The sequence below is a fragment of the Zosterops lateralis genome, assembly GCF_965231275.1.
Source record: "Zosterops lateralis genome assembly, chromosome: 20".
NCBI classification, from domain to species: Eukaryota; Metazoa; Chordata; class Aves; order Passeriformes; family Zosteropidae; genus Zosterops; species Zosterops lateralis.
Window position 1 is genome coordinate 155928 of NC_139780.1, and position 22718 is coordinate 178645.

The 22718-nt window shown below is 41.4% G+C and overlaps 2 protein-coding genes across 2 annotated transcripts in view; one reads left to right on the forward strand and one right to left on the reverse strand.

Moving 5' to 3' along the window:
- DPP7 (dipeptidyl peptidase 7) overlaps nucleotides 1-4421 on the forward strand; it is a gene marked incomplete at its 5' end in the record, with an annotated part of 16733 nt that extends 12312 nt beyond the window's left edge. The window contains 4 exons of the mRNA XM_083876024.1: nucleotides 64-220; nucleotides 525-589; nucleotides 1427-1497; nucleotides 2013-4421. Of these exons, the coding sequence (XP_083732150.1) occupies nucleotides 64-220; nucleotides 525-589; nucleotides 1427-1497; nucleotides 2013-2154 (435 nt within the window). The 3' untranslated portion in view covers nucleotides 2155-4421. The remainder of the gene's footprint in view (nucleotides 1-63; nucleotides 221-524; nucleotides 590-1426; nucleotides 1498-2012) is intronic.
- MAN1B1 (mannosidase alpha class 1B member 1) lies at nucleotides 2959-22039 on the reverse strand. The gene is made up of 13 exons (XM_083875987.1): nucleotides 21860-22039; nucleotides 19553-19661; nucleotides 18297-18433; nucleotides 17171-17322; nucleotides 15378-15487; nucleotides 13950-14135; nucleotides 11717-11865; nucleotides 10903-11091; nucleotides 9883-10073; nucleotides 8666-8786; nucleotides 6807-7004; nucleotides 6391-6522; nucleotides 2959-5587 (listed from the first exon to the last, which is right to left on the reverse strand). Exons 1-13 carry the CDS (start codon nucleotides 21986-21988, stop codon nucleotides 5384-5386), a joined length of 2007 nt encoding a protein of 668 aa, XP_083732113.1. The 5' UTR covers nucleotides 21989-22039; the 3' UTR covers nucleotides 2959-5383.
- Between the last annotated feature and the right edge of the window lie 679 nt (nucleotides 22040-22718).

Genomic DNA, 22718 nt, shown 5'->3' on the forward strand with positions numbered 1-22718 from the left:
ACAGGTTTCAGCTGCTGTCCTGGCTCTGCCCCTGCCCCCTGACAGCTCTTGTGCTTCTCTTAGGTTTGCACTGAGATCAACTTAACATTTAACAGTAACAATGTGACAGACATGTTCCCTGAGATGCCCTTCACAGAGGCTATGCGTGAGCAATACTGTTGGAACAAGTGGCGTGTGAGGCCGCGAGCACACTGGCTGAAGATAAACTTCTGGGGAGAAGGTGAGTTGTGCTAATTGCTTGTCCCTTTGTGCTACCCTGTAGCTGTGTCCCTGTTTCCCTCTGTCCAGCTGAGCCCCATGAGGAGAGGCACAGCACACTAATGAGTCCTGGCAGAAAATCACAGCCTTGTGCTGACTTCAGCCAAACAGACCTTTCCCTATCTCTTTGGGACAGAAGAGGAAAACATAAAAACTACCAATAATTTATTCAGTTCTTTAATGTTTTCTGTTCTCGGTCATGTTTGCTGTATTTGGGTAACTGGGCAGGAAGGAGACCTCTCAGTTATGAACTCTCTGAATTTCAGACCTGAAAAGTACAAGCAATATCATTTTTTCAAATGGAGACTTGGACCCCTGGGCTGGAGGTGGGGTAAGCATGTGCACTCCTGTACCCTGAGCACAGAGCAGCCTTTGCAGGTGACATACTACACTCCTTCCCTCCCTCCCTCCCTTTCAAAGCAGCACTGGCATTCAGTTTTAACCTGAGTTTCTGTGAGCAGCTGTTGCATTGGGAACCAGTGAGGAATCTCGGGACACTAATGACAGACACATTGAGTAGTGTCCGTCAGCCAGGAATACTGATGGATAAAATGTGGCTTCACTAGTGCAGACACAGCAGGACCTTCCTTACCCCACACCCAGGGTCTAAACCACAACCTGGTGTGTTTCTGTATTCACACATGGTCTCAGTGCTGCTGGCCATGTGCTCCTGGCTCTCTCCAGTCCCAGCACACTTGGTGAGACCAGGTGGGTGCTATGAGCAGCGACTCAAACCAGGACATGTTTTGGCTTAGATTTAACAAAACTTCAGAGTGCTGTCACTGTCCACATTCTAAAATTTAAGAACAAAAATGACCCAGGACTGGATTTTGAGTTAGTTGAGCTCCTGATTAAATTCAGAAGCTCAGTGTTTTAGACTGGCTTGGAATCCCAGGAGGAATTAGGGTGCATGGGCCCAAAGGAGACTTAACTTCCTGCTGCCTGTGCTGGAATCATCTCAAAGTTCCCACCTTGTGGAAAACATTTCCTTCATTTGGGACAGGTGATCTGGTCATTCAGACTGTTAGCTATGAATACCAGCCATACCAAGGATGTCTTCCCATGCTTTCCCTCAGTCTTGCCCAGATCATATTTGAGTTTTCAAAACTCACGTCCAATTCTTCCCGGTAACTTGGTGAGAATTGGTCTTTGCTCCTTCTCCTCCCAGATAAACAGCAGCCTCAGCCCTTCACTGATTGCCCTTACCATTAAAGGAGGTGCCCATCACCTTGATCTCCGGTAAGTACCGAACTCTCTTTTGGCTGGCAAAATACTGATGCTCTGGGTATTTGATCTCAGCAAGCCACAGCCCAAACAACTAGGAGATATTTTAGAATCACAGAGTTGTTGGGATTGGAAAAGACCTCTAAGATCATTAAGTCAAACCACACCACCATGTTCAGCACTAAACCATGTCCTCAAGTGCCACATCCACAAGTATTTTGAATGCTTCCAGGGATGGTGAATTCAACACTTCTGTGGGCAGTCTGTTCCAATACTTTACAATCCCTTCCATGAAAGGATTTCCCTGTTATCCAGTCTAAAGAGCTCCTGGTTCAACTTGAGGCTGTTTCCTGTCCTGTCCCTTGTTACCTGGGAGCAGATCGGACACTGCAACTTGGTTTCTAGGGTATAAATGTGAAGCACAAACCAGTCAGTCTGTCCTTAAAATCACAGACTCTGCCTGCACAGGAGGCAAAAATCCACTGTCCAGTAACACTGTCCAGTAACTGATACTGCTCTGCTTTCCCTAGGGGACACAACCCAGCTGATCCCCCATCTGTCACGGAAGTGCGCAAGCTTGAAGCTGGGATCATCAGCAGCTGGGTAAAAGCGGCAGGAATGGAGCGGCTGCGGGAGCAGGGCACAGGAGCTGCAGCAGGCAGCCAGCCCTGAGCCCTTCCATCCCCACAGCCCCTGGGTGCAGCTGCTCAGGACATGGCAGCCTGCTGTGCTGGTTCTAGGCTGCCTGGGACACTATTCTCTCCTCTGCCATGATGGTGGGAACTCCCGTTTTCCAAACTGTCCCATCTACACCTCACTGAGCATCAAAAGAAACGCAAAATGCCAAATCACTGACAGAAGCCAAAACCACATTTTCTGGGCTCCATGCTTGCCTGCTCAGAATGAGCCGTTAAAAAGTCCACAGTTCTGCAGTTCTCTGTGGCTCTGCCTGTGCCTGGCTGTTCCTCAGTGGAGGCCCAAGGCTCTCCATTGTGAAGGAGAGAATCCCTGGCTCAGTGGTGGCTTTCCCAAAACACTCAAGCCATGAGTGCCCCAGCATGCAGAAACACCAAAGTGGATTATGGACTCAGCAGTTCAAGCCTTGAAACAAGGAACCACAAGGAAACTTTGAGCTTCTGTTGCACTGGGGGAGCACACCATGGAACAGAAATAGGCTGTGGAGCCCAGAGTTTGTTAAGGAAATAAAAACAAATAAGCAATTAAAATGATCTCTGCAGAAGAACGGGAAAAACAGATGAGCTTTGTTGAGATTATTTAGTCTGTGCTATTTCACACATGATATAGGGGTCCAAAACAAGCATTTGTTACCAAAGGGAGTGAGAGCTAACAATCTGAACCTCGGGTTTAAAGGCTGAGGACAAAATGTAAGGCCACATTTTGAGGAGACTGCATGTCCCAAGAGACACTAGACAGAAATCAGTTGGACCAAGAGGCTCAGCTAAAAGACAAGACATGTTTGGGAAAGTGACAGTTTATTTTCTCTCCTTCAACTCATTAGGAAATGAATGATTACTCTCAAGCCAATCATAAGGCAAAAAAAGTATCACACAGACTCCCATAATTGCATTTGTAGAATCAATTAACAGTAAGACTTGTATACCTTCAAAACCGGAAGACTTTTGGTAAGGTTTATATGTATTCCATTTTCTAAGAAATGTCTCTCTAGCTTCAGTCAGGCAGCTCTCTGGGTGAAAGACCAAACCCTGAAGTCTTAAAATCCATACCAAAGTCATAATAAAAGGTTCAAAATTTGCTTTATTCAAAGGCACAAGGCCAAAGCAACACAGGTCAGCAGGACCTGAGTAATGTCACTGAACTTATATTTTTCATTTTTTTATTTAGTCTCCAATTTTAAGCCTTTAGCTTTTAGCCAAAGCTCAGCTCCTCAAGCAGCACAAACCTGCTTCACGAACAAAAAAGCTGAAGGTGTTTCCTTCTGCATTTGCCCTGCACTGTCCTCATTTGTTGTTGTGCCAAAGAAAACAGAAGCCTTGGCAGCAAATCAGTTGTGCAACCAAAGCTGCAAAGTTGCGCAGCCTATAGTGACTGGATTCCACTGCACTTGTAAGTGAGAAGCTCGTTCTTAGAGTTACTTGCTGGCATGTGAACAGGAGGAACGTTAACATTCTGCACTGACTAGTCATGTCCTGTCAATCCCTGGACAGGGTCCTTCTGATGACAAAGAAATGTGCATTTAAATAATTTGTAAAATTTGTCCATTTCCATTACTACATGGAATGATAAATAATATATAAAAGACTTAAATAGTGGTCCCAAGAGTAACTTGTAACTCCAGAAAACAGAATGGACCAGCATAAAACAAATAAAGAGGCATCTTACTTTACAAATCTAAGGTTACAATTACTATAAAATACCTCCCTCAGTCACTGGAAAATGAACCATTATAGTAAAATTCAGTCAGCTCCATTAATTGCCAGGGACCCCTGGATTTAGTGGGGACTGCAGCTCCTGGCCCTGCCCATAACACCCAGTCCCATGGGGGAAAGAGACTTTCAGTCAGACCAACCTCTTCTGGAAATATGAACAATCCCATTTCTGAGATCTTATCTGTGAATACAGGACTGTCCAAGTCCAAATTCAAAAGGAAAAGCACTCTAGAACACACATTTCCAAATTCATGGCTTAAAATCTGTAACCGTGCACATATAAAAATGTAAGATCTCAGGGCTCCTGTAAGATTCTTAAAAAACCTGGGTCTACTTTATCTTCAAGTAACTGAAATTAATTTCTCCAATTCTACTGGGGTCTAGAACTGCTGTAATACCTTTAGACTTTCTGCTTTTAACACTACTGCTGAAAATACCAAATGTACTCCTAAGGAAAAAAACCAAAACAATGAAAACTTGTCCATGGTCCAAGAAATTATGAATAACATGAATTTTGCTGTACAGTTATAAGCTTGTTTTGAGTCAACAAACACCCATGATGTGATATCTTAAGAGGAAGGGGTGGAAGGAGGCCAATACCTAATATGCTCACAAGCTTTCCAGTGCCCAACCTCAGAAAGCAGCTTTCAGTCAGAATACCTGAGTCTAACTGATGCAAATAAGATATAAAATGCACATGTAGTTTTACTTGCATTTCACATTATCTCCTGCATTCCTGCAGGGAAGTTAAAAAACTGCAATACCTCTACAAAATTATATACCACTTTGAGCCAAACCAGCAGCAAATTCTCTTTCACCATTAATTTCAGCCACAGCTTGAATAGACTCTTCAAAGTGCTCTACAAATCTAAGACACTATACAACAAATGCTCTGCTGCCTCTTCCTTCTAAGGTGATGCAGCATAGCTTGGGAGTTTGGAATGAGATCCGAGTACCAGCAGCAATACTGACAGTTTCTCCCTGGGACAGCACTACAGCTTTTTGTTTATTCCACTTTCCACCTGAATCACTGTCCCAGTCTGACAAAGGAATGGCTCTGTAATCCAGTATTTCAGTGAATCTGGGATAAACCAGAAAACTGTAGGCTTATTCCTGCTCTCCAGGAACAACGCTGTGCCCTAAGCCAACTCATTGCATTTCCAGTATTTAATGTGCATTTTGCAACACTGACATAAGTGAGCTCTGGATCATCAGAGCCCCTGAGAATGTCATGGTCCACACTACAATTACCTTCTGAACCTCATCATCAGTACCAGGGAAACCAGCTTCATATGGTACAGCTTTGCCCATCCCAGAATCAGGGATTAGATTTAAGACTGACATGATTTCTTCAAACTGAGATGCTTTTCCCAAGCTTTTGTTTGTTGTTTGAAGTCAAAAAAGGTGCATTATAGCATCTCTCCTCAAACCCCGAAAAGTAAAGTGACTAGAAGATAAAAATGCCACCACTGGAAGATCCACTGATGCAGAGTCTATGCTGGCACCCAGATAGGGAGTGGATGAGCCTCCGTGTTAAAGATGTATTTGTCAAGGTTGATTAAGTCTACGTCATCTGAAAACAGCAGAAACATGTATTTGAGTGTTTCCCCAAGGAAGAAGCTCTCCATTTTATCCCGTGGTTCTGGATTACTCGGATTCTGAACATTGTTAATGGATGTATAACCACCTGTAGGAACCTGTGCAAAAAAAAAAAAAAGTATCTTTACATAATCTTAAATAATTTTTTACTTCCTAACATCCAGATGTACTTGGAGAAGGTAAGTGCTAAGAAACAGATCATCATGTTTTTGTGCTTTTCATTTCATACTTAGCTTTTCATTTACATGTAAAGCTTCAATGATTAAAAAAAAAATTGCATTGCATTTTAAAAGAAACCACAATGATAAATGAAGCAAAATATCCATTTGTGCTTAAGGTAGAGAGGTAACACAAAGAACATCCCTTCGAAGTTTCTGGACAAATATACAGAAAGGAACCAGCAATTTCTACATTAGAGCTGGTCCAAGCCTTGAAGCCATTTCTCTTCAGAACAGACAACTGATATTTGGTGCCACACTTTCACAGCACATCAGTGACCTCTCCATAAGCACTGTAGTCAGAATGAATAGAAAAACCTTTTATTAAACCATTAATGCCATTTTGTGCTATTTTTTTTCTTTGGCAACTTTAATTGAAAAGTTCTTTCAATCCAGCCATGTCCTTCTCAGCTTCCAAGGTCTAAAAACTACAGATACTAACACTTTGGTAGTCTTGCCTAAAGCTTCTGCATTTTTCCTTTTCATCAATGTAATACAAGTTCTTTCATTATATGGACTAAGCAGGGTATCTCTATCTGTAAGAAAACGATTTTTCTGTATATACTTACAAATTCCTCCACATTCCTGATGAATCTTCAAACATAGTATATTTGCAAAGTCGCTGTTAGAAAGCAAGTGAGCAAATACAGTCCTGACAGAAGGTCATTATAATCTGGCCTTACCCGGGTGTATCTGTTGAAATTCTGAAAGATTTCCCAGCCCCAGTCTTGGTATTTCTTATCACCAGTGAATCTGTACATATAAAAAAGGCTTTCCACAGTTTCTGGTCGCAGTAAGTTGTGCCTGTCTGCAGGCTGCAAGAGAAAAAATGGCAAGAGTATTTCAGACAAGGAATTTCCTCAAGGATATATGCAGAGAGAAAAACAATTATTCACATCTCCATCTGCTCCCAAGAGTTTGCTTCTAAATATACTGCTGAAGTAACTAAAACCAAAGCCTAGGGTAAAGGTAGAAAGCAAGGCAGCAAAAGAATTAACTGCTTCACAACAAACCCCATCTGTAATAACTGTCTGGGAGTTCAACAGCAGACAGCTATGGAGAAATCATGAACTGGAGTTCAGGCAAGCTATCTGCTCACCTTGATTTCCACATCCTTGTGGCCCTTCTGTGCATGGAGGTTGAAGTGTACAATCTCTGGGCTCAGGCCTGTCTCTACTTGAGCATACATTTGGTAGCAGGTTTCAATAAGAGTTTCAGCCAATTTCATATGATCAGCAGCCAGTCCATTGTGAGCTCCCAATGCTAAAGTACCCGGCAAGAAGCAAACCAAGTGATCCTGCAAGGCAAGACAACTCTTACTAAGAAGTTACACATCAAACAGCAAGGAGAGGTAAGGGGATCCAGGAGTGTACCTTTGCCTTTCTATTTTTTTTTATTCTTTCCCTTTTTCAAAGCACATTTATGGTACCAACAACTTGAGGGTAACTTCTTAAAAATCTGATATAATCTAACATGAGGCAGGCAGAAATCATTAATTTCAAAAATGAACAAGAATGTGCATAATTTTATGACAAGTTTCTGAAAAAGAAATCTCCCGTCATGTTGAGGGGAAGGAGAGTGTCTTTTGGTTTACCAGAAGCATACATTTCATATCAGTTCAAGCAGGGTGTCAACTGAACCTCCTAAAGGCTTGGTTGTCCTCATTCTGGGGCTAATCTAACACTGATATAAGACAGTAAAGCACTGCAGATAATTGTCACATATGGGATCTTAAATGATTTTCAACATTCAGAATCAAAGCTCAGGTCTCATCACTCAAAAACATAGTAAAACCACTCTGGTGCCCCTGTATGGATCTTCAAAAGCTTTGTCCAGTCCTTAAGGAAAGCTGAAGGTTGTAAAGGTCAGCATAGACATAGGAGCCAAACATCCCCCGCTTTTGCAGCTGGCCAGGGTAAGAGACCTGTCCAGTCTTTCACTCAATAATAATGGAGTAAAACCAAAATTCTGACTCCCCAAAACAAAACTAAGTGTTCTGACACATACAGATACCTAAGCAAAATTCATCTGTCTCAATTCAGCTCTGTCCTATCTTGGGATGGGGCAGCCCCCTCTACCCAAAATCCAGACTCTGGTCTTACAGCAGGTTTTTGGAGCACTTTTGGGAAATTCAGATTCACATGCTGAAAACTAGAACTGAGTATTCTTAAAAATACTACATCAGGAAAGGCTATACATACATTAATAATACATCACTTGTCTTTCAGACAAGCCACACACATACAATACCTGAGAATTTTAATTGAAAGATCTTAAAATGCACAAATTAGGCACAGAGGGTTAAAGATCAATCAATTTTCCCTACAGCAAACAACATACTGTTTTACTCAGTAATCATTCAGTTAGAAGAGTAAAGATGTCATAAATGGACAGAAACCTCCAAAATTATTAATTTCTTTTTTAACCCCATAATACATTATTAGATTACATGCTTCTTTTGAAGGCAAATCTGAAAACACAGGTATGCAAGTGTCTACATATATTTTGGAAAATTATTAATACGTAAAGTAGGTATTATCTCAACAATTTCAGACACTGGAATTTTATGACCAAAACAGAAAAAAAGGAAAAAAGAGAAAGAAAATTTAATTCCAGCACCAAAACGTTCAGTCTTGAAGGAAGAAAATGAGTTTACTAGAGTAACTCAGAGAAAAAAAGGCCCCAGGTTTGCACAAGTGGTTAGTATCTAACAAGGCAGTTGCTCATTACTGCCATCACACTGGACAGATGTGTATGTATAAATTGTCTTGGGTTTCAGGGGTTTTGGGTGGTTTTTTGGTTGGGTTTTTTTTTTGGGGGGGGAGGGGGTTGGGTTTGTTTTTCTTTTCTTTTGGTTTTGTTTTTTGAGAGGGAAAGGCTTTTCATTTGCCTCTGTATTGGGTTTTATTTAAATTTTGTAACGGTTTTTCTGTTTTATTTTGCAGTTGTATTTCTTACCATCTTGGCACTGAAATGGCCATGAGCAAGCTCTCCTACAAAAGTAAGCTTCTTGGGTTCTGATCTCTGAAGAAGATGCTTTTTCACTCCTTCTATGGCTCTCATATAGTCTTCCAACAGCCTGTGAAAAAAATCATTCCCACTTGGCTCACATGCACACAGAACATATTTGGTCATAGCTGATGTTCAGCACAATCTTTTAGGCAACTGTTACTTCAGTCTAAAAAGTAGTATTTAACTAAACGTGAAAACTTCAAAAATCTCTCAGTAATCATCAACACGACATTAATTGGTTGTCAGTACCATGTAGCAATAGTAAGTTTACTTGAAAAGTAAAGAGTAAATAATAATTTTTTAATACTTATTCAAATATTAAAGAAGACACCTGCAACTGTTTCTAGGCAATAATCAGATTTCAAAAATCCTTGGAAGCTGGGTTATTCAAATCACAGAAAATCTAGGCTGGGAAAAGACCTCTTCGAGGTCTCTACTTCAACCCTCTGCTCTGAAGCAGATTCAATTACATCAGGTTGTCTGAGTGGTTACCCAAGCAATTTTTTAGTACCCCCTAGCCAAAGATGGAGATTCAAAGAGTTTGGGCAGTCTCTTCCATTTGACCTTTCTCATTGTGAAACATGATTCACAGTGTTTAATTTCCTATTTCTTCATTTTCAGGTACTTTCAATGTGGAAAACAACTTGTTGATTGTGAGGCTCACAAAATGCCATTGTGGTCTCAAAAGACACTGGTCTCCATTTACAGTAAGCCTTGGAAAGAGCAGTGATGACAGCTTTTTTTGCAGGAAGGCATCTGGTCTGACACTTCCAAGTGTCAGAAATACTTCCAAGAGGCACATTTTTGCTCTGTCTGCATTAAACTCCTTGAAATTACCAAGGTCTAACATAACTAGCTTATATCAATATCTATTGAAAAGACTTAACTCTCATCTCCTGTCTGCGACACTCCTCACATTTGATGACCTGAGGAAGAAAAGGTTTTTGTGGAGAGGGAGTTTTAAAACTAAGGCTAACTCTCATCATGTTCTTTCATTAAGTTACCACAGGTCACTCTTTCTGCTTAGCTTGCTTTTAAAAACAGTAATTAGTTCAGCTGACTCTTGGGCACATGCATTACTTTTCTTTAAGCAGCCAGCTACAACAGAGAGTTTTACATCTCACCTAATTATCACACCGATATGAGAACTGTAAAGAACTTACTCATTTTCTTTCTTTCCACCCTGAATCCACTGCTTGAGAAGATACTCATAGTAGCTGTCAGCTCTGGCTCCCAGAGTGTAGACCCCCAGGTGCGTGAATTGCCCGCTGTTGGTATTTATGAACATAGGCACGAGGCCATCGTTTTTCCCTGAGAGGGTGTGAACATGCTTCATCACCTCATCTACAGCTTTCTTTACAAGAAAGAAAATGGCAAACATAAATGATAAGTATAAATTAGGTCCAGAACTGTGTCTAGTCACTATAGTCCAGTAACAAATCTGTAACTTTGCTTCCCCAAATAAGCATCAGGGACATCACGTTCAGCCAGAGCAATATATTAAATTCAATATTTCAGACTTTGGGACTCTCAAAATATTGTGTTCTGGGTATGTGCAAGTACTCTGAAGCAATTATAACTGTTTCCTCTCCTTGAAGGCAAGCCCACTCAAAAGCCAGTACTACAGCACTCGGATTTACTCGGATTTGCAAAGTAGAAGTCCAGCAAAAATAACATCTACAAGAATCTGTTTAGCAATAGCTAAAGTTATTTAAATTACTGCATTCTTCAACACTGAGCTGTGGACACAGTTCAAAATAATAACATCAGCAAACAAAAAGATAAGTGGAAAATACTATTTTCCCTGAAATTCTATTTCAACTAACTTTTCCCTATATGCTCTCAGACTCTTAGCTAGTGAGTGACATTTTAGTTCCTTGGATGGTAACATTTCAGTTTTGTTCTCTGCATACAGAAAATGGTATTAAGACATTACACTCAGAATTACTTTTTTTTTTTAGTTAAAAGCTGTTTCTGAGGAAGACAAGTAATTACTCATCTCCACTACTACTTTTGGTATTCAATAAAATAATGGAATATTTTATTTCTTCTCTTGTCTAGAGTTTCACAACTTATTTATCATAACTTAAAGACTTCTGAGACCGCAAGTACCAATGGAGAGTCCAGTGGTAGAGCTCCAGAGAAATGGAAAACGGAAGAGACACCAACTGATTCTTGCATACCTGGAATTTCTCATCTCCAGTCAGACGAGAGAGCTCCCTAAACTCCAACTGAATGCTGGTCACTTCTGCCACAGTGCTGTCAGATGTCCAGCGAGGGGGATGTGCAGTGCCCCGACCAATGTTGACATCAGAATATGGTATCTTGGAGGGGGTCTTGAATGCTGGCATAAGCCTGTTTCCAATGTCTTTCTAAAGAAAACCCAGGAGCACAGGACAAAACAACAAACAAACCAAAAATACATATATACACATGCACGTCCCATTAGATTTTCTTCACAGAGCAGACAGAAAAAGACAGAACAGCAGCTTAGTTTTAGATGATGCAAGGAATTAAAGAAATTTTTAAAGTCATTAACTTATTCATAGTAATGAGCAGAGTTTTCACCTTGTCCTTACCACTGCAGGCCTCATCTGAGGCTGCAATCCCTATCACACAGTCACTGGCTGATCTAGCTGATCTGATGAGGTGGCTGATGCTGTTAAGACACACAGAAAGGGCAACAAAAGACAACCAATACCCTCTGCCAATCATTTATTTCCTCTTTTGTTTCATGAACTTTGTGATGGTCAGCCATTCATCAGAAAAGGCGACAAAGAGGTGACAAACACAGCAAGGCTTTGAGCTTGTACAGAGAGCAGAGGTGCAGCCTTCAAAGCTTAATGGTAAATGCCTTTCCCACCATTTTAAATATGAAACTGTTAAAAAGAAGCATTGATTAACTTTCTGAGGAATTTTCCCTCAGAAAAGGGCAAATTCTCATTTGTCCAATATGGAATACAAAAACCAGTTTCATTTGTAAGGCCAATCACTCACAGCTTTTTCCAGGAAAAGGCTATCTCCGGAGAGGTGGTAGGTGCTCAGCAAGCCACCCAGAATACGGATAGTGCTCTCAAATAGGTTCACATCCACATTTTTATCAAATACTAAATCATTTGCTACCCATTTTCTTGCTTCTTCAAACTCTGCAAAGCATAAAAGGTAATTCAGTTATGAACTTCTGGCATGTTCCAACAACTAAAGACATGAGTACTCCTTATATTGATGACAGTTATTTGTATTTGTCTACAGAGATAATTTTAGGTGGAAAATTAAAATGAAGAACACATGCTGACAGAAGTTTCATTATATTTGGCTTAATTCTTATTCAGCATACACCACAGATGCATACAGACAGAAATTCCCACTAAAACAGAAAGTCCTTAATAGTTTAAGGAAAAAAGAAATAGAGGAATTTTTAACTAAAATAGTGCAGAAATTAAAATCTTTCAAACCCATCCATTTGACTTGTCAGATAATTAGTTACACTTCCACCAAGTCATATAGTTTTAATTAAATCTTTTTCAACCAAAGCTGTTATCTATCAAGATAACTGGTAACATTTTCAGTTAACAGCTTTAGCCTAGCAATGTCCTCAGGAGCCTGCTTCCTGCAGTACATTGCAATTTTTTTCTCTAGAAACAAAAATGGTTGCTTATCACACTACTAATTCAAAAGAAAGATTAAAAGAAAAGCCGTATTAGGTTCATCGACCAGCTTAGCAGCAGCATCACTCAATGACTGCTATGGAACAAGGTGTCTTCATGGTGCATGAGTCATCTTAGCCCTCACAATTGGAGGCTGAGCTATTCCAGCAATCTCACAGCTTCTGGAAACTCCTGCTTGTGAGAAGCAGCAGAACAACCAGTTTGCCAGAAATTGAACACATTCCTTAGGAGATAAATTCTGAAGCAAACGGATGGCTTTGCACCCTCCAGTCTGGGATGCTGGGCAAATACAGGATGTTTGGCACATTGAGAAGAATTACTAAAAACCTCCAGTGTTGTCAGCAGTACAACAGCAAAGGCAGAGTTCTCTGCTTTCGCATTCATCAGCTGATAAGAAAGACTAGCCCCAAACAGAACTCCCATTCACACAGCAGTTGTTATTCCAAAGAAACCCCAGGAGCTTTCTAAGACAGTCAGCAGAACTGATATAAAATAGAAAAAAGCCCTCATCAAGAACCCATTTTCAACACATCTCTAATACTAATAATTTATTTTAAAAACTCAACTCAGTTCACAATATTTTAGGAAAAAAAAAAAAAGAGCAGCACACTGACAACTTGATCAAACTTCAAGATAGCCTGCTCAGGCCTAGAGTGGCACACACATTATTTTACCCAAACTTCAAAGGTAGAAGAGACAGAACCATGAAATAGTTTGAGTATTTATTGTACCCTCACTGGCAGCTCTCTTCTCCCTATCTTCACAGAAAAAGCTGCAAGATCAATAAAAGTTTACAAAGGTGGCTATCTACCATGGTTAAATGGATACAGTTCCAGAATTTTTAAATACCATTAAAAAACCCCTCTGCATTACCAAAAAAAAAAAAAAAAAACCAAAAAAAAAAAAAAAAAAAAAACAAAACCCAACAAAAAAACACACCCAAACAATCAACAACAAAAAAATGGCCTTAAACACTAATTAAGCATTTCAGTTTTTTGCAAGAGAATTGCAAAATTTTTTGGCTTAATTTTTAAAATCTGTTCAAAAGTTTTCTAACATTGTCATTTCCAGAAAAACTCTCAAAAATACAGACAGCAAAACAATTCAGGAAAGAGGTACTGAGCACTCCCTTTCTCCACCCATGGATTCATTACAGAAACAGCCTTCTTAAATCCACATATGAAATATTGATATTAGATGTGATAAAACACAAGAGAGGAACATATGGCAAACTACCCAAGAGTGATGGGCAGAAAGCCTTCAGTGGCTGTATGATGGCACAGAGGTTTTAGTATAGAAATAAAGACCAGGAACTTTAGTAAAACATCCCTCAAATTCTACCATATATATATACTGTGTACACATATATATGTATGTATGTATGTATGTATTGACACTCACAGGAAAACTATATTTATAGGCCACATGTAATAATACTCCCCTGTGCTCAGGTCAGACCAGTCCCAGAGCCCCCTGAAAGAACTCTGAATATACACTGCCTGAAGAGAAATTAAGGAATTAATTTAGAGCGGAAAAAAATGGAAGAGGAAAAAAAAAATTACCTTCTTTTAAGCCTAAAATCCACATGGTATCCAAGGCATCAATTAAGGTAAGCCCAAGTCCAAACCACTCGCTGTAGGACTTGGACAAAGGCTTCAGCTCATCATGGCCCCAGGCAAAATCCTTGTACCCTTTCCAGGCATGGCGGAAGGCTTCAATCACAGCCAGCTGGCGCTCGTTGATGGGCACTGCAAAGGAGAAACAGCACCTTGCTCAGGACTTCTGCAGGGCACCGATGGAACTCTACTATGCACTACTTTACTGCATTCCACCGAAAATAAAATTTCTTCCAAACTAACTGATCACTGCAATGGAAAAACCACCCTCACACTATTTGTTTCAGAACAGCCTTTCCTCTGCAGAATAACCAGTCAGTGTTTCCAGTCAGCAATTCAGCCAAGTGGAAACAGAAAATTTTCCTTGGCAACAAAACTGTCACTTCTGCAAATAAAACATTAAAATAATCACATGCACAGTTGTAGATGAGTATCACTAAATCTCAAAGAGACTAAAGTCAGGAAGTACCAGATTAAGATCCATGGCAATTCAGGTGCTGAATACATATGCTTAAAAATAAAAACCTCAGCTAATTCAACACTTAACATTTTTTCTTCATCTTCCCACTCTTACTAAGTGCTTTCTGTTAATTTCAATATCACTTCTACAAAAATATTTCTATTGAATTTTCTATTTAATATCAAAATAGAAAGAAAATTACATTTTTCATCTTGGCAAAACCATGTCTTTTTCCATAGTTGTACTGATTTTTGCTTGCAATTTGCCATGAAGTGGAGCCTACATTGAACATGAAAAATTTCAAGCCGTTAGCTGAAATTTTGAAAAATTAGGAACAAAGACTTCTAGAGTGGAAAATAACAAGCAGCATAACTAACCTCATAAATATTGAGCTTGCTAAAGTGCAAATACATCACGCTGAAATATGCCATGTTTATCACACCACAACTTCCCGGTTTCTTTTCTGAACCCAGGAAAAGGAACAATAGGTTCTTTGTTCCACAAGCACAGCAACATCAAGAACAATTTCTGCAGCTTTCTGGTGAGCCTTAAAACCACTTCCATTTAGTTTAGGGAGGAAGTCACTTTTTGCAGGACAAAAGGAAAGGCACAGCTGAAAAGGAAGCTGTCTCTCTTTCATGCCCTCCTTCTTTGTCCTGCCTCCTCCCAGAGGCTATATTTTGCAGATTTGTCTCTAAAATTTATTTTCGAATTCTGAAGACTAACAAGAACAAAGGCTGGCATAGTGAAATAACACTGAAAAACTAGGATGCTCTAGGTAAGCAATCTCTCCTACAGTTTTTGTTTCCTTTAATCTACATAAATAAATTAAATAATGTGTATGGAGAGAATCTGCACAACTTAAACCATGAAAGCAAACAACAACAACAAAAATCATTAGCTATCCTATTTACCTGGTTCTTTCTGGTCTTCAGCTTCCACAGATGAAGGTTTTTCTGGTTCCATTATTCTATTGGATGGAGGTTCAGTGCTTTGGTCAGGTTCTATCACTGCTCCTCTCCAGCTGCAAATACAAGGGACTGTAATTAAGACATAATTTTTTTGTTCACATGAAACCATTCAAATGAACAGGACTTATCTCTGCATTTCATCACACAATGCTTTGATAAAACAGAAGTTAGATTTTGTATCAGGGATCAAAATAACTATGTTGCCCACTAGGTAAGTTTTCTGTTCAAAGAAATTTTCTTTGCAGAGAAATTTTATTTGATTAAGAAACACGTGTTACAAGCTCTTGGAATTTCATTAAATATCTTGGCAAAGGAATTTAATAAAAAAATTCTTCAAATAAATCAAGCACCTGAAAATGCTGTATTACAAGCAATTTCTTATCTACCAGCTCTGAAATACCACAGTAACTACTAATGCTAAATAGTACCACATAAATAATGACCACAAAACTCATGATTAAGCAGAAAGGATGAGAAGCTCAAAGGACTAACTTTGCTATCAAGGGATCACAAACTTTCTCTGCCACCACAGAGTCATAAGTCAGTTTTTACAGGTTCTTTAGAAGAATCTCCTGAAGAGATTTCAGAATGGACTTCAAGTCAAGCCAAGTTCATATCAAGATCAAACAATCTCAACCATACCATTTAATATATAGGTATCTTGCCTTTGAGCCCATTATATGCTTCTTAAGGGAACCAGGCTTACAGGACCTTTAAAATCTACATTGTTTACAGTCAGCACATCTGACTTAAATAAATGCCGTATTTCATTTCTTACTTTCATTCTTTAAATTTGTAACTAGTCTTCACTATGTTTTCATTGCTCTTGTAAGTTCTCTTGTTACCACCTGTTTCACTCTGTGAGTTACAGCACAAGCAAAAGCAAAAGAACAAAACACTTTCAGACAATGCTGACAGCCAAAATGCTGAGCCAGATAGAGTTCTGATGCTGTGATCAGATCATCTGAGCCAGTGCTAAAGAGAACATAAACACATAAAACCCCCAAGCCTTGTTTTCCAAGTCTGAAGAACCTCTGCTGAACTTTTAGTGGTCTTTTCTATATCCACATAGTAGTCTTTTCTATATCCACGTTACTTTCCTTCACTTATTCCCAAATCAAAACACCTCCATATCCATAGAAGCCCAGATGACCTGTTAAAGATACTACTAAATCTGTAAATGGGATGAGATATCTTGTAAGAAAGAAGCACATGGTGTTGCACACACACAACTACATACACATCCATTGGTTCTGCCTGGTCGGCCTGAGCCCACTGTGTTTAGTGGCACCAACTCACAAGCAGCACTGACACTGCTATCACTTTCCAAACCTGCCCTAGGACAAAAACAGTTGTAGCAGCACTATTATATTGATACAGTTACATTAACATTTATTACAACAAAGAGCAGAAACCTCTGGACACAGAGAATCTCTCTTAACTTTAAGAGTGTCTCAGTGCATTAGAAATACAGCCAGCCTCGAAGGGCTTCAAACCCTCTGCAGCTGTGTGATGCAAACAGTAAAATGAGAGAAACTGCACACTCATCAAAATGAAATCTATCAGCTGAGTAATATCAACAGCTATCAGGCCAGGCCTGAGAGCAAACCCATGCAAAGAAAGAACATAACCTCAGACACATACAACAAAAAGCCCTTAAAATTTTCACTCCAACCCTCAGTGGATCTTGGCTGGGGCAAGGGGGAAGCACTGCACCTTGCCTGAAACGTTTCTACCTGATAATGGATTTCTCTGTTTTCTCCGCTTCAACCAACTCTTCTACAGCCCTCATGGTATCATGTCGGGTCTTCAGCCTCGTGTCTCTCTGTGGTGCCTTGATCTGAAGATTGGAAGGACCGCGACGAACATGAGGCAGTTTTGGTGGCTTCTGAGAATATAAAGGAAAGAAAAAAAGTGCTTGGTAAGTTGCAGAGATGGTAAAATTTCAAACCATAAATCAACATCATTCCAGTATTAAACATAAATTCAGATAAATCTTATTTTGTTTGTTTTGCAGCAAGAGAATTCTGACCTGAATGGAAGGTATGCTAAATATCTTGTGGTTTTGTTTGCTTTAGACTTTTGGTAAAATCATCCAGTTCTTTAAGTTTACACTGATAAATTACTTCTAAACTACCTCTACTGCTACCAGGTATTTGTTTAACACAAGGCAGTGACAAAGGAGTGTAAAGGTACTTGATTCCATTTTACTAGGCACAGTAAATTTACAAAAGTGAGCAAGAAGAATGCTTCATACAAAAATGCTTCTTGCTTCTTAAAAGAATTACTATACAGTAATACATGTACATTTTTGCATGATGAAGGAAAGATTTAATACAAAATGTTGTATTCATTAACTGAAAACCTCTGAATCCATGAGATAAATCCATGACAAACAACACAGTAACCAGTATTCCTTTGCTCCACTACTTTACACAGTCAGTTAACATTCCTTTCCCACTGCATTCCCTACAAACTAACCCTTGAAAACCTCCTACCATGTGCTCTTTCTGATGCTATTTCTCAAGCTCCCAGACAAACCATGATTCCAGGCTCCTCCCAAGAGTGGAGACCAATGCACATAGCATGAGTGAAGCCTCAAGTAAAAGGTCACTGTGACCTAAAGTCCTGGTACTCCTGGGCAGAGCAGTGAGTAAAAAACAGCATACAGAACATGCAAGTAAAAAAGATAAAGCCAAGAAATACTACACCAAAACCCTTCCTGAGAGGACAACATTCCACCAAGAGTACACTTTTATTGCAAGTTCTAACTCCTTCCTCCACAATAATTGTTGGAACCAAGCACTCTTTGCCTTCACAAACTTTTTGTGGCATTAGAAAACTAATTTATTCTCACATTACCTGCAATGAAAGCTCAGGGTAGTCTCCATGGTTGGCATCTGCTTTCTGGGGTGCTGGTAGAACAACTGGATTTGCCAGCTTTAATCTAGGAATTGCTTGTTCTGTTCTCTGATCATCCAATGATTTGTCTGTTATACCTAGACACACGAAACTACTCAGCACAAGGAATCAACAGTTAAGGCTGCAGTTAGAAATTTATAACAGTTTGCTGTATTCAAGTAGTAGATGTACCTCCAAAAACTGTTTGCATTCACAAAACATTGATAAACAAACAGTAATTGTTAGATACGAAGCATCTTTTGGTATTAATCCTCTCCCTAACATAAAAGGAGGCTGGGGATTTTTGAAATTTATACTTTTTCATTTTTTCAATACAATTAATAAGATAGTATCAGAGGTAAATGTGCATTAGTATTACACAAATGCTTGGAATTTCTAAACTGACAGTCAGTCAAAACCAAGAGAGGATTATCTTATTCTAGTAGTTAGGTTTGAGTTATCTGTATCTACCATACAAACATAATCAAAAACCACACTCAAAATCTTCAAATCTTAATCAACTGTCATAGTTTAGGAATGGTACTCCCCAATTCAGTGCTCCCTGAAACCACAAAAACCACACTGCCACTCTCTCCCTTGTCTGTTCCCCCTCCCCCCAGCTTTCCATCTGGAGTGGAGGAGTTGAAAATTGGAGGCACAGAAGGCAAAGATCACAGGCTGAGAAAAGAACAATTTACTGGAAACAGCAATGAAATAAGAAAACAAACAGTAAGGCCAACAGTATTAATAACAAAAGGTATAGGAAAAAGAAACAATTTACATGAAGGCGGTTGCCCCTGCCATGTTTTCTCTACCAGAAGGAACCCCTGCTCCCTCAGCACAGAGTCCCTTTCTCCCCTCTCCCATGCCCAGCAATGACTGAGGTGGTACAGGACAACACCCAGGCCTTAGCCACAGCCCTCCTCACCATCCGCCCCAGCTATTTCAACAAATTAACAATCCTGGCTGAAACCAGGACATCAACTAAAACAAAATGTTGCTCTAGTCAAGATAAAGAAAGAAAAGGCATACAAAAATATATTTTTGATTAAGCCTTACATCATTCAAACATCACATAAAATCATCTCAGAAATGCACTTTAATAAATACACCCAGTCATTACCAATGGAAATTAAAACTGGTTCTAAGACCAGTTACACAATCTCCTAACTCTTAACACCTCGTTCTGGCAACTGCGAGCTGTACAGAACACATACTTTTCCATGCTTCCCCCACGCTTGTGTACGAAATTACTCCACACACTGCCAAGAACGCAAACAGGAAGAGAATGACACTCCGCTGGAGTCGGGACAGCTGCTTCCATTTCTTTAGAAGAGAAAAGAAGTGAAAGAAAGAATATTTAGCATGACATTAAGAACCTATGTGGTTAAAAAGAAACTCTTATTGGTTCATTCAGATTAAAACCCACAAAATTGAGTAGGTTTAATTTTACCCTGTTTCCAACTGCATATATTCATTGCTTATTTTCTTTGATGACAGAGAAAACAGAAATCCAACCAGCTAGCACAGGAAGCTCACAAAAACATAAGAGCCACCTGCTGCAAGAACCTCAGAACCTGCAAATGCCAAGACTCCCAGCAAGTTTCAACTACAGCTGACTTTGATCACAACCTCCACCGAATGACCTGAGCACCTGCCCAGCTGTGACCTGGAAAGTCAGCCAAAAGCCTCCTTCCTCCTGGCTGGGGAGGGACTGCAGACTGCACATTCAAAACTAGAAACAGAAGAAAATGGTAGGAAAACTAAAAATGTTACTGCAACAAAGAAGAAAGGCTCAAAATAAGCTGAGCACCAATCACTGGACAAGTTGTTGGTTCAATCCTCATATGGGCCATTTGCTTAAATAGTGGGTCCCTTCCGACTCAGAATATTCTGTCAGTCTGTGAAAGAGAAGTCAGAAGTCAGGTATCCTGGCTGTGACAAGCATGGGAACTGTCACACAAGTTCTGCACCACGGAAGGAAAAAAAAAAAAAAAAGATACCAACCTGCAGCAATGTGAAATTGAAGTAAAACATCACAACAACAGACAAGACAAACCCACAATCTTTTCAAGCTCAGTCCTGGGCAAAAATGTATTGTTAGCACTAGATTATATGCAACGACCACTGAAAAGCTGACAGCAAATTACATTAATCTGAAAGAGGCCAGTGTACATTAACCTCCATTTACAGAGAGAGAAGCTGGAGTTAAACATTAAGGGCTAAATCATCACTGTTAATTTTCCAACAGTCCTCCTGAAATTCACTAATTCTGGTTTGGGTATACAGAGAGGGAACTTCATTGCCAATGCTACACTTGGGAATGACCTTTCCCACAAACCACACAGTACTTCCCACAGTTCTCATCCTCTTAGCAACAGCCAGAGACGAGGAATGTTTCAGTGCAGAACTGTCAATGTGCTCAACACTGTGAGTCCCACAGCGCAATTTCCTGCCTTCCACCTGCACTGTTGACTGTACAGGAATACTGTACACCCTTCTCTGTGGATACTGCAAGATGCTGGTCCCCCTGAGTCATCCTCAGTTCTGCCTGCATGGCAAACTGTATGACCTCTCCCCATTGCAGAAAGACACTTGAAATGCAGCAGCTCTGTGGCTCATCAGGGTAGGACAAGAAAAGAAGCTTTAATTGTGGTGTCTTGCAAAGGGTAGGAGCAAGGAACAAGAGGGCAGTCACCACCATCTTACTGGTTTTTTGCTCAGAAAGAATAAGTATAAAATGAAGGGTGATGACTTGGGCCCATATCTCTCTAGTTGGTAATAAAAAGAGAACTGTGTGCCTAAAAAGCTCTTCATACACTTCATCTGATGACCTCTGAAGCCTCTATAGGTGACTATACATCATCTTCTATCTGTATCAAAGGTTATCTTGTCCCTCTGACTCACTCTTTCCCACACAAGACTCTCCAGCCCAAAACTGCCATCCCATGAAAATGGCCTGCCCATTCTACCCACAAACAAACGAGGTCACTTTCCAGAGCTCTGCCAGAGGACCCTTCTCCTCATGCTCAGCTTTCACACTGAAACCAGAATTGCTCCCTTTCCTAGGGCAGAAGACAGGACCCTCCCCTTAAACCTTAAGACAGGGAACAAAGACACAGAGACCCAAACCTCACTCCCTTTATTCCTGTCCAGAGAGCGCAGCGTTGCCTCTAAAATGTCCACTAGCAGAGGGCAGGATTTTACCGTATGACTCCGTCTCAGCTTTGTTCGTGTAAATTAAGACACGAGGTGAAGCCACTTGAGGCAGTCGGCGCCTCGCCCCGCGAAGAGCAGCCCCGTGGACACCCCGAGAGCAGAGCCCAGCGCGCCCCAGGCCCCACGGCCGTGGCCTCTGCCTGACTCGGAACTGGGGGACCACGCCAGGTTCCGCATGACACTCCAGTTGCGCCTAAGCCCAGGAACGCTCCTGACCGCCCAACAGCCCTCTCCCCTGGCCGGGTACCCTCCACACCCACACCGGGGATACCCCCGGTACCGCACAGCTCCCGCGTGTCCCTCACCCGCCAGCAGGAGCGCCGCCGCCAGGCCTTGCTGTTGTTGTAGCCACCGACCCCGACCGCCTCCTCCGGGCCGAGAGTGACAGAGATGAAGTCCCGACGCGGCGGTCCCGCAGCGGCACCAGAGTACATGGCGGCGCCTCAGGGGCCGCCAGCCGCCATCGCCCCGCGGGACGAAACGGCCGCTTCCGGCAGCTGCTTCCGGTGCCGCTCTAGCGCCGGCGCATCCGCGCTCGGTGGCACCGGGGTGGGGCGGGGTCTGACGTGCCCGGCGGCGCCGCGGAGGCTCCGGCCCTGAGGGAGCCCCGTGGGGACGGGGGCGGCCAGAGGTCTCAGCCCGCGCTGCCCGCTCGGGGAGGTGCCCTAAGGCTGCACCCCTCGGCCTGGGCCCGGCCCGAGCGTCCCACCTGCTTAACGGGTTCCGGCTTCAGGCCGGGGCGGCGTTGATTTTGCCCTTCTCGCTATCCCGGGGTACCTCGCCGAACCGCGTCCTGCCCAGCGAGGACGGCAGCTGCCAGGGTGGGCTGTGAGGCAGAGGAGAGGCTGAGAATCCTCGCTGTCCCTTGGTAGAGGGAAGAGTACATCACAGAGACCAGTCACAGAGTCATTGGCATGGAAGAACTAGAAATGAAGACGTGCATGTGGGAGGTCGTAAGGAAAATCAACTCAGTAAATGGCCTGCAAGTCCTCATGGAGCTGGGAGTAGACCGCTGTGGTGAGGCACAGAGTGCTGTTCCCGAACCGTGGAGTTCTCCTCCCGCCCACCTGCAGAGTGAGCACGGCCAGGGAAAACTCCGAAGTGCTGCTGCCTCCATGAGGACAGGGAGGTGCTGTCAAGATGGCATTATCACCTGCCACCGAG